The sequence below is a fragment of the Populus trichocarpa genome, chromosome 18 (assembly GCF_000002775.5).
Source record: "Populus trichocarpa isolate Nisqually-1 chromosome 18, P.trichocarpa_v4.1, whole genome shotgun sequence".
Lineage (NCBI taxonomy): Eukaryota > Viridiplantae > Streptophyta > Magnoliopsida > Malpighiales > Salicaceae > Populus > Populus trichocarpa.
In genome coordinates, this window is record NC_037302.2 from 5,345,364 (window position 1) to 5,358,252 (window position 12,889).

Genomic DNA, 12,889 nt, shown 5'->3' on the forward strand with positions numbered 1-12,889 from the left:
CCCCTCTCCAACTTAAAAAAATCATTCATCATCACCACCACAGTAACAAAAACACACTTTCAAAAATATCATTGTCATCTTCATCATCATCTTCTTCTTCTTTTAAAAATGAAAGCAGCAATCCTCCACCACAAACAAAGTGTCCAGTTCCACTTGATCATAGACATCATGTCTATTTGAAGAGTACCATAGACATGAGGCGATGCATTGAGAACTCATATCACAATCAATCTTTTTGAAGATGTGTTTCTTATTATGATGAAATTTCATTCTTTAATGGAACTCTCTTGAAGAAAGACTTTATTAGATGGCTATCATAGTTTGAAGTGTATTTTTTTTATATAGAAGAGCATTCTCGTTTATCAAAAGGTATGATTTTTTAGACATAAACTTACTTATGATGCTAAAGATTGGTGGTATGGTGTTTAAGATGATAGATTTCGTGACGATATGTCTGAAACTTCATCTTGGAAAGTTATGAAAAAAACTTTTAATTTTAAGTTTGTACAAGATAATTATAAAAACATTTTATACAAGGCACATGAATAATTAAATTATCATCTATTGTCTTTTATTTAATTTTTTCAAATAGCAAGGTGGCGAAACCTTGGACGAGATTGATTGAGGTTGTAAGAACTATATTGATTATGACAGATAAAGGCTTGAATGATGTTATTGCAAGATAAATGAATTCCATTTTAGGGTTGAAATCCCTAGTTTCAATAAACATATGGACTTAGAGGATTCCTACATCGGGTTGTTGACCGTGATAGACTTAAGAAATGCATAAATAACTTAGAGGGGAGAATGTAAAAACTAATCATGAATAGACTGAAGAGTGGAGCTTTTTGTGGTAGAGAAAGACTTATAATGATTTGATTGCACAAGGTAAACCACTTGTTGCCTCTTGATTTTGAATAAAATCTTTGTCTATGTATATTACCAGTGGAATTCAAAGACTACCATGAACTTCAATTTGTAAGGTAATGAATTTAAGAGAGTATAAAAGGAAGAATTAAATATGAAAGTCTCTAGTTTTGAACCTCAAAGTTAGCCAATTGCGTTAAAGATAATGTGATGGAAAAGGAAGCTGAAAACTTTAGTCTTTTGATATTAAGATGGAGAATACAAAAACATATTGTGATCATTCTATCAATAATGTAGATATTGTAATCAAGGACACAATGATTTCTAAAAAGTCATCTAGAGATATCATGAGAGATTATCTTGGGGTTCTTTTCCACATGAAAAATAAGAATCTTTGTCATGATCTTCATGAATACATCAACAAATTTAGTATCATGGAACAACGTGAGACATTCAAAAAGTTTACATGGAGAATGAATGCAAAGAGAGAGGCATTAGTAATTAAGAACATATATGAGAAGAAATATTTGAAAGAGTTTTAGATAGAGGGACTACTAATTTTACTCGTTGGAGAGAAAATTAAAAATTACATCAAAGAAGGAAAATAAAACTCTCTTAACTTCAACTCACAAAGAGTCTTTATGATTTTACATCAATTCTTTTTATCATTCAATATGTTTTTTTATTGTGTATATTATAGTTTTACAAACCCTCTATATATAGTTGAAATGGAGGAACACACACCATGATTTTTTTTTCTAATAAGTTAGTATACAAACCCCTAAATCTTTTTCTCGAAAAGCTTCTCATTCTTTGCATAAGTGCCTAATTTGTCCCCACACACAACAATGGTCATAAGCATATAAGAGTTTACATGTTTAGTACGTGTTTGGTATTGTGGTAGCTTTATGGTTGCAGCTTGAAAAAAAATAGGTTTGAGAAAAAACACTTTTAGTTGCTACAATTTAGAATTTATATGTGTTTGGTTAAAACAATTATTGATACTTAAATGACTAAAAATGACAGGAAGTAATTTCATAGATTGAAATTAAATAGGATGTATGCGATTATTAATATATAAAAAATATTGCAAAACAATATTAAGATCCTAGTTTTATTGTCCTATTAAACTAGGTGCAATCTCATCACGACATAATTCATTCATGATGACCTATGGTATCCATGACTTTATGAACATGGCACGACATTAATTAAAATATCATCATGAATAAAATTAAGATGAAGATCAAATTATGTAAATGCATAATCTTCCTAAGACTTCTTTCTAATGTAGTTATGTAGTGTTATAGATGCCACTACAATTTGAACTTGTGTTTTATAAGAATAACCAGACATGTTTTGCAAAACTTTCCATACTTTAAAAGTACATTCTATCACATTGTGTATTGATAAGTATGCACTATTGAATACTTTTCTTGACTTCTTGGTTGTCCTCAACACTGAAAATCTGGTAAGTTATCTTTCACTTTTGTATGAACCTAAAAATCCATATTCATTTGGAAATCCAACATCTACCAAATAATAGTTTCCTATGATAATAAGTAATGAATTTTAAAGTTATTTCACAAAGATATGTTATCCTGAAAAATAGTTGAAGTAACAAAAAAAATCCCTCGTGTAATAACCTTCAAATGATTTTGGAAATTTTATAATAAGATAAAAAAAAAGTGAATTTCTTGTTCCAGGAACACAAAAAGTTCCATTAACACACAACTTAATTGATTTTAAGCATATGTCAACAACGTTAAAATCTATCACAAACACCCGACATAACTTAAATCTAACTAAAAAATGAATATTCAACCTTCTCAGTTTTATTTTCTTAAACTTCGCTCATATAATTTTTTTAAATAGAAATTTAAGCTTCTCATCAAGATCTCAAATTGTTGACCGCATCACTCTGTTATTCCTTATATGTAAGAGCTTCGTAGCAAATGCATGGAAGTCATCACCAATGATAATTCCATTTGTAGAATGAAACTTTGTCATCACCTCTTCAATGCTACACCATTTCTTATCATTCCTACTAGAGATGCAATCATCCCTGCTCAAAACACTATCAACTAGTTGATCCAAACATGAAAATAATTTAGCTTCAATTTCAGATCTCCTTTTGCCTTTTTTGTCCACCTTTCTGTGTAGAATGTTCTCTATGTTTTTTTTTACCATTATTTTAGGTGTTATTGTTCGACTCCATGTTACTCACATCTTCTATAAAATTAGGAATGACATCCTTATCTAGATCACCGCTTCCTTCCTCCAAATATGCATCATCATCACCATTATCAACATCATCTCCATTGTCATTATCAACTAAAACTCCTAAAAAGGGATACCAAACATATTGTCCATTAGCCATAATATTGTTGAATATTCTATCATATTTACTACACAAAGATATTTTAATGTCAGCATGCCTAAACATTTTTACTCATCTAATTTCCTATATAAAAGAAAATCAATGTAATTAATAAAACAAAATGTATTTCTCAATTATTAAAACTAACAAGTAGAAGTGAAACAACTAAAGTTCCTATCAACTAACCTAGATTTTTTCTTTTCACCACTCATCACTAGCAAAAATAGTTCCTTATTCACTATTCCAACTAACACCGATTTCAACAATTAATTTTCTCTAAATTCTCCAATACTTTTTTATATCATCCCATTTATTCTGCAATTGTGTCTTAGTGAAAGCATGACCAATATATTATTTGAAGATAACCATCATACATTTTCATCCATTTTATGAAAATGAGTATTTAGTCTTATTCTCATATCAATTGCTTTGATATAAATGTGACAAAAAATATGTAACATTTCTTTATTTTATCTTGACTTTCAAAGTATGTAACATTTTTTTAGTTTATCTTAACTTTCAAAACCTTTCATTTACTTTGCTTTCTAATTCAATATCAACAATAACTATCATGGTTCACTACTAGAGAACTAAAAATAAAAACCATTTCTAGATGCAAACTACTTAGAATACCATTCTAAGGATATTTAAAGCTAAGTTATGCATTCATACAAGATACATGAAATTATATGTTTCAAGACAGCTAACCTTATGGTTAGAACCAATGAAAGGTCTTAGTTCTACTAACAAAAATAATAAGTTAGAACCAGTGAAAGTGACACAATATATTCCATAATAATATTTTTACACCAGTTATGTTAGTATTGAATTAGCCTACTTTTGTGTTTTATCATTTACATCATCAAGATGCTTATATAACTATGTACTCATATTCAGACATAAATTGACCCATATAAATATCTTAATATTTATCATATATAAAAGTATCAATCTTTGCTTGAAAACATGAAGTAATGCATTTGATATTATTTGCTATAAAGATTTAATTCCTCTAGAAAATAGATTCAATTAAATAAAGAAAACTTTTTAACATATATTTTCACCACCCTCATAATATACATCAACATCAGCTAAAGTACTCACCAGATAACATTTTGTAAATTTTTCTCATACAATTACTTATTTTTCATGTTCCACTAGACTCATAACAATATACATAAAAAAAAACCCAATCTCATGTCTAATAAAACATAAGCATAAGCTAACAAATCTGATAGATCTATATAAAAAAAAACAATGAAGAGATTGAAGCTAACTTCAACAAGAACTAGAATAATAAATGTAAATTTATTCAATGATAAGTTGCTTTTCAAATAGAGAGGGAAATCCACTAACTATTGCAAGTTTTTAAGCTACTTGGTCACTTAAACAACTCCCACATAAAGAGGCAAACTTATACATTTTTAATTAATTGCAAAATCAACAAAACCAACACTAACATAATCAAAGCACAAAGAAAAGAAACCAAACAAGACAAAAATCACATTATATGCATGTAAATATGACAAAGGTATATAAGAAGTGAAGTGAAATTTGTACCTTCTGGAAAAGAAGATTGAAAGAAACCTTGGTATTTCTCTTTTAATGAAGGGTGAGTAAAGGAAAATCCATTCTTATATGCAAGTCACTTAATTCCATTATTTTTAATAAATATAAAATTATTTTTACAACTCTTATAGCATTTATCTTAGTATAAATAATTCCTATTATTAAGTGAAAATTCTTGAAGCAAACTAAGATTCCTTAAATACGATTTTTTTTTGTGATCCAATTATATTATATGTCGCCAGAGAGATAAATCATCCTTAGAAACAATCAACGTGATTTTTTTGTAAAATGAAGCGAGAAACATCATATATGCCTGACTGCTTGTTAATTAAATAGCTTATTGCATATGGTCTTAACTTATCTTCATATGGAAAAAAAAAAACCATTTAAACAACTTGATAACTAGTTGTGTACCCATTCTACATTGTAGAACATTTTTTTATGTTAAAAATGATGTTCAAGCAGCGCAAATACGTTTTAAAAAAGGGAAAAATTTGTGACTTGAATCATAAATCGAACTGGGTCAAATAAGTTGGTTTTATTTTAATTAGATTATACAAAAATAGATAATGACATCAAATGGACCAAATTAAAAAAAAAATTAAAGATAACCTAAGAAAAAAATATATTTTTGTAAATGAAGACAAATGATGTAACTCAATTCTCAACATATTAAATATAGAAGGGCAAAATTAGGTAAAACAAAAAAACAAAAAAAATGGCTCGAGTTAATTCGACACGACAAACTTGTAACTCGGGGAATAAAGGGTGAGCCAACTCGAGTTAACCCATCAGACCCGCAGTCCAGGTCATGAGATCAAGATAACCTAGTAGAAAAGAAAATGTAAGAACTCACAAAGATAAAAATAAAATAATAAAAAAATAATAAAAAAGATGTCATCACGTGTTAACTTTTCAAGCATGTGACTCGTAGCATTAGATCTGAAACACCCTTTCTAGAAAAAACCATGAAGTTCAATTCCTAACCAATTAGATGTTGAAGGATTAACTTGGAAAAATAATATCAATTACATAAAAGGATTAAAAAAAACAATTAAAAGAATGAGAGATAAATTAAAATACAAAATAAATTTTATTTTTTATTGAAGGGTGAAATTGAAAAGAAACATTAATTGAACTAAAGGAAAAAAAACAATCAAAAGAATAAGGATAAAAATGAAATAAAAAATAAATAAAAAATTTGATTGAAGAGTGAAATTGAAAAAAAAATCAATTCAACCAAAGGCCTAAAAAAAAATAAGAACCAAATTGAAAAAAAATAATATATAGCAAATTGGGATGGAAGGATGAAATTAAAAATAAATAAAACTTCTATAAGAGGTTCAAGAAAAAAAAATTCAAAATCAAAAGAATAAGGACTGAAGTTGAAATACAAATAACAAAGAGGGTCAAATTGTAATTTTCAAGGGAAAAGAGATAAAAAAAGGGAAACAAATGTCCATTAGCGACAATCTGGTCCGTCATCGCCAACACGTGCCGCACTATTAGAAAGAGAACATGATGATGTTTCCAACAACATGACAAAAGAAGTATTTTTAAATGTCAGGAGGCACTACACTAGCTACCTGAAGGGTGTGAGTGTCTCTCACGCGCTGAAGAGTGTGCAATACATGTCATACCATTTTTTATTTTATTTTATTTTATTTTTATATGTAGTCAAATACCAAATTGTTCCTAAGCTGATTTAATAATAACAAAAAACCATTATGAAAAATTGAAAAAGCCTATTGACATCAATTTTAGAATTTTTGTTTTTAAAGATATTTTGGTTGCTTCACTGTGTGTTATAATTTTTTATTTATATATTTAGTTAAATACTAAATTGTTCCCTAACTAACATTATAATAACAAAAAAAACCACTGTGAAAATACAAAAATGCCATTGACACTAGTTTTAATTTTTTTGCTTTCAAAGGTTTTTCGGTCGTTTCACTGTGCAATTGAAATGAAAAGGAACTTATTTATCCTTGGTGAGTTTGGTAATGACTAATAGGTATTGTGAAAAGACTTCAATGTTCTTGGAAGCTAATGTTAAATTTTTTAAATGAAGGGGCTAAATTCCAGTGAACAGTGTAAATAAACCTAGGTGAAAAATACTTTTCAAATGAGGTTTAGCTTTTGTTCATAACGGTGGCCCATCAAACTTTATAAATTGATTTTCTCCTTTAATTACTGTCATTTAGGAGTGTGTTAGCTTCTTATGTTTTATACTTCTTAAAATTATATTTGTCTTGAAAAATATTAAATTAATGTGTTTTTATAGTATTTTTTAATGGTCTTAATATCCTGATGTAAAAATAAAAAAAAATCCAAATATTTTTTATATATTTTGAAAAAAAATATTTTTTTTTAAATTTACATCACAGTACCAACCACTCCAAGTATAATGTAATGGAAAAATAATAGTTATATTCACGTGATCAATTTATATAAGAACACTAACTGCAAGCAAATCTAACCAGCCGAGATGTCAAGATTGTTTTTGATGTTTTATATTAAAGAAACGAGACCGAGAGCAGGAGAGGGATGGGATGGTCAAAGCAAGATATGATTTAGGCAACAAAACCCTCCATTGCCCATACTCATTTTTTTTTATCTTTGGTGGACCCCACTCACCACATCAATACTGTACGTACGGACAATGCTTCTTGCGTCACCGAAAGTGGCCGTTCGTTGTATCAGAACATGGAAACATGCATGCATGCATGCACGCTCTCTCCCTCTCTTATACATATGTTCTCATGTGAAAATGTCTTGTCACGTAGCGTCACCAAAACCCTAACTCACTATTACCTACCTGCCTTGCGATTTAATATATTATAAAGTTTTTTTTAAAAAAATATATTAAAATAATTAAAAATACTAAAAATATATTAATTTTAAATAAAAAACTAAAAAATTTTAAAAACACTTTTAAAATACAAAAATCATTCTTTCTCCGTATGAGTTTGGTAAACTTTTTTTTTCCTTGTCACACACTTGAGGTATTGTTTGGGAAATTTTTTTTTATTAAAAGTTAATTTATTTATATGTTTGAATCATTTTAATATGTTAATTTTAAAATAAATTTTAAAAAATAAAAAAATATATAATTTTCATATATTTTAACATAAAAAATATTTTAAAAAATAACAATAATAACACTCTCAAACATACGTTGAGTTAATGGGATTGCACGTCATCTTGTTTCTTCCTTCTGTTTTTTTTTCATAAAACTGTGGTTTTTTACGGACCTTAATATATATATTTTAAATCATTTTATAATAATTCATTGTCATAGTATAGGCTAGCACGTTGGTCGCTGCTGTGAGCTTGCACGTTGCAGGTAGTGACAATGCCATCATTATTTTTAGATAATTGATACGTTGTCGGTTTTCCTTTTTTTTCTTAAAAAAAAATACTAATAAAAGAATAAAACAAAGCCAGCCACACGGGCCTGTTACAGCTGGCCCAAGCGATACACTTGACCCTTCTCTATCAGTTTTCTTTTACACTCCCAGGGTTTTTTATTAAATTTATTTATTTTCTGATTTTCACATGGTCATTAAATATTATTATAAATTCTTTATATATTTCTTAAATAATATTATAACTTTTTATTTGAATTTTAATAATCTCTTTTTAATTATTATATTTATGATTTTTTAACTCTTAACTATATATATAAAAAATATAAATGTATTATTTTAATATTTACTAAGATAAATAAAAAATATTTAATTTCACGTTTAATAATAATGGGAAAGAATTTTCTAAAATCTAGCTTTGTTTCTTGTTTTTGCATTTAAAAAAGAAAGATCTCCCCGCAGCACAGCACGGGCATACAGGCTGGTTTTCTCAAATTAAGTGTGAGTTTCAGATCTTCCTCTCCATGCGATTGTCACTTGGAGACCTACTGCTGCAGGATGCAGTTGGGTCCGAGAACAGATTCTAAATTCTGTAATCGACAATAGTAATGACGTCCTGAATCTACTGGTTCAGTACTCCTTCGTACCCTCAAAAGAGAAGGAAGCTTCATATGAATTTCTTAATTAGGACAATCATCATATCATCACTTGCAAAGATTTCTGTTCATTCATTTTACTCCATGCTACTTTTCACAAGCCTCGAAGGATTTTGCAGGTCTCTCTCTCTCTCTCTCTCTCTTGAATGTGGGTTTGATCTTCCTACTTTTCTAGGTTGTTTTTGTTTGGATACAAAATGGTTAGTAATTTGAAGGCTTTTTGTTTGTGGGTTTATAGAAAAAGTTCGGGTCTTCCAATTATTATTGTTATTTGTCTGATTCATCAATAGTTGATTGGATGTATTGAGCAACAATTCATTTATGAACGAGAGCTTCTGATGAATGGTGGACTATGAGTAGGGATTATTGATTTGTACTTACACTTTAGGGAGAATGTGGAGTAGTGCCTTATTCCAGTTTCGTTAGTCGTGAAAAATACTAATTGGAACTCTGCATTGATGTTTCCTAGCAATTCAGGAAGGTTCTTCCTAAATTGTTATTAATGGGGTTGGAGATCCATGCAGATGGTTTTAGCCATACTAGAGTTTAGAGTTCAGACTGTTGAAAATTTTGTTCTTATGGCGACCTTTCTTCAAATGTGAAAACAAGGGATCTGAATATGAGAAGAGATTGGTTTTCTCCACATACTATTGCTGCCGGTAACACTCTATCTATTCAATACATTTTGACTTTCAATTGAAAAGGGAGTTTTTTCTTCTTCAAAATGTGCTTCTATTATGATGAATTATGATATGATGGCAAGATAAGTGAAAGCTGTCATAATAATAGTGTGTGTTTGGTAATGCATTGTAGGTGCTTCTTCAAAAATTCGTTTTGGCTGAAAAACAATCTATTTTGATATTTTTCTAGTTCTTTTTTATGATTTTGGTATCAGCATATTAAAACCATCCAAAAGCACCCAAAAAAACATCAATTTTGATGCTTTGCCAGCCTAAACACACCTTGAATAGCACTTCCATATGCATTACCAAACACAAATACTAGGAGAGGGGGCCATAGAAAATTATGGTTATTGGTCTCAACGCTAACTGGGATGACTTACCAATAATATAGCTGAAATTAGATGCTAAAATATCTTGTAGCAGGCCCAACTATCTAGGATGAGCTTTACTCTTTGATTACTGCAATGATTTCTTTTGTCTGTTTCAAATTTTTTAAAAAAGGTAATGGTTAAAGATTGTACAGGTTTTCCTGCTTTGTTGACCGCTAGACATAAGGCTTCATAGTTTATATTGGTGTTCTAAAACTTTTTCAATAGTGATTAACACATAAAGAGGATTGCTGAACTAGGAGTTGACTCAGCCTAATATGAAATGCTGGTTGGTATGGTTAGATGCAGTGTAGTTTATGATTACTAGTTATTGTTGGACTAGAATATTAGCCATGTTAAGATGCTGGTCCTTTTCCTTTCAGCTTTCGAAAAAGAGAATGCAGAGACATGCTTCCCTCGTGGACATGGTGTTGACTAGTTGATGCTTTCATTTCAGCAAACTTGTTTCTTCTTTTAATATTTTCCTTGATAGCTAGTTTGTCGTTTCCAATAGTTACAAAAGCTTCAGCTATTAGTAAATTGCACAAAATTTATGATGCGAACCTTTATTCTTAATTTCCCCATCTGCATATTGGTTCTCATTGTCGGTCATTCCAGGTTGAGAAATTCAGAACTATTTTACCAGAAGGGGAGTTGCTGGGGTTCAAACTGAAGAACTTCCAAGAGAATTGGCTGGTTACCAACTTAATTTCCTCAAACTTTAAGATACTAGTAATTGTCAACAATATATAACAAGAACGTGCAACCAGTTGGGCTAGAACTATAATTGAATTATTGGTTGTTACCTAGTTGTGGACTCTTATGCAGTGATCATAAGATGAAGCAAACAGTAAAATATCAGACTTCACTTGTGCGATTATATGTCCACAGTAATGTAATATATCTTAATGCCATGTACAGAAAATTTTATGTCTCATTACAAATGTCCAGAAAATAATGTTTAACTAAAGGCTCGTGAGCTTAATAGTTGCCCTTTTTTCGTGACTCAGGGGAGGAAGCTTGAACTCTGGACTCCCCAGGAACTTTAAATGTTCCCTGCCGGTTGAAATGTTTCCCTATGAATAAAGCCCTTTTGTTCACATAGATACATCAAGTAGCCACTAGCATGCTATACTCTGCTGTTTCTTTAGAATCCTGCAAAATCTACAACTGAGGGTAGGGGGTGATGTCCTGGTTGTATAGCCTAAGCACTTAGGCAGTTTGCCATAAGCGTCCAAGATTCATATTTATATAACAGTCTCTGCACTTGCTTGTGACTGCACTTTCCGAGAGGAATGGAATGGATTGCAGTATAGTTCATAAAATGATTTGATTGTACTTTCTGTTTTGGAAATTCTCTGTTGCTTGTTCTGTTTCTTTCTTTCTTTACTTTGGAGAATTCACAGTTGTTTTTTCAAAGGTCATTAGGAGCCTTCATTTTGTGTTTGTTCTTATATAATTCTTGGCAGGACTTTGGCATGTTTTTCTGAAGAGACCGTCTTGTTGGTGATATATGATAACTATCTGCTTGATTGTACTGTAACAGGTTCAATATCTGAGGGTGTAATTTGACACATCAATGTTTCATCATAGAAAGTGCACCAAGCTATATGTCACGTGGACAATTTTCTGCAATGGATTTAAAAGGAGCTTACGATGTTGAGCATATGAGTTCCACGTCAAGAATTCAGCATGAACTGTGGCCTCTCGATGGAATTGATCCAAAGAAAGCCAAGTTTCCGTGTTGTCTTATTTGGACTCCACTCCCAGTTGTCTCATGGTTGGCACCTTTCATTGGACATGTTGGCATTTGCAGAGAGGATGGAACTATTTTAGATTTTTCAGGATCCAATTTTGTGAATGTTGATGATTTTTCTTTTGGTGCTGCTGCTAGATATTTTCAACTTGATAGAGAACAGGTATTAGTTCATGAATACTCTTTGTATTATCTCCATCTCCGTCTAATGCACCCATGCATATGCATGCACACAGACACAATTACAATGACTGTTGTCACCATTTGTTGAGAAAGTAGGTTAATGGAACTATAGGACTTAAAATCCATGCTCATAGATTGCATTATAACCTAAAAGATGTCAGGTCAGGTTGACTGAATAAAGCGATTTCTCTGGTTAGCCACATCTTGATGTTGAGATACACCCAACTTGTTTTTCAAAATAACTGGTTGCAATTATGAATTTATCAAGTACTTTGCTATTGTCTTTTTTTTTTTTTTCTTTTCTATCCCGCATTACTTTATGAAAGAGGTGCTACAAGTTGATCCACTAACAATTTTTTCCTGCGATATGATTTGTAAAATTAGTGTTGCTTTCCGCCAAACCTAACTGGACACACATGCAAGCATGGCTACAAGCACTCAGAATATGGGACTGCGATCACATGGGATGATGCTCTGCAGTCAAGCATGCGTCACTTTGATCACAAAACATACAATCTTTTCACATGCAACTGTCATTCATTTGTTGCCAACTGTCTGAATCGGTTATGTTATGGTGGATCAATGGATTGGAACATGATAGATGTGGCAGTTCTAATACTCTTCAAGGGGCATTGGATAGATTGGAAATCCATCGTCAGATCCTTCCTTCCTTTCGCAGTTGCGCTTTGCATAGGTGTATGCTTGGTTGGCTGGCCCTTCTTAGTTGGCCTGTTCTCATTCTCTCTCCTCCTTATGGGGTGGTTTTTGTTGGGCACGTATTGTTTCAAAAGCCTGTTAGAATGCTAAAACTTCTGCAATCTATGCTGATGGCGTTGATTTGGATTTGGGTATGAAGTTGAATCAGTATATTGTTTGTAAGTGTTTATAACGCCAAATACAGTCCCAACACCATGGAAGTCGTGTTGATGCTAGGAGAAATCTCTGCCCCATCATCATGAAAAAATGAACTCATTGTAGGGTTGTTTTGGAAATGAAACTGAATGTTCATTGATTGAGAGCATTACTTAAATATTTATTATGCTGTTTGTCTCCTATCTG

At 30.9% G+C, this 12,889-nt stretch overlaps 1 protein-coding gene across 2 annotated transcripts; it reads left to right on the plus strand.

The window, feature by feature from the left end:
* The first annotated feature begins 8,613 nt into the window (after positions 1–8,613).
* Positions 8,614–12,846, plus strand: LOC7476648 (protein REVERSION-TO-ETHYLENE SENSITIVITY1). 2 transcript variants are annotated; one of them, XM_052449226.1, is made up of 4 exons: positions 8,615–8,959; positions 11,312–11,323; positions 11,469–11,810; positions 12,215–12,846. In XM_052449226.1, exons 3-4 carry the CDS (start codon positions 11,502–11,504, stop codon positions 12,635–12,637), a joined length of 732 nt encoding a protein of 243 aa, XP_052305186.1. In that variant the 5' UTR covers positions 8,615–8,959; positions 11,312–11,323; positions 11,469–11,501; the 3' UTR covers positions 12,638–12,846. The 2 variants fall into 2 exon arrangements, with proteins under 2 accessions (XP_052305187.1, XP_052305186.1); XM_052449227.1 differs by lacking the exon at positions 11,312–11,323 and having other exon boundaries at positions 8,614–8,959; positions 11,438–11,810.
* Positions 12,847–12,889: the final 43 nt, after the last annotated feature.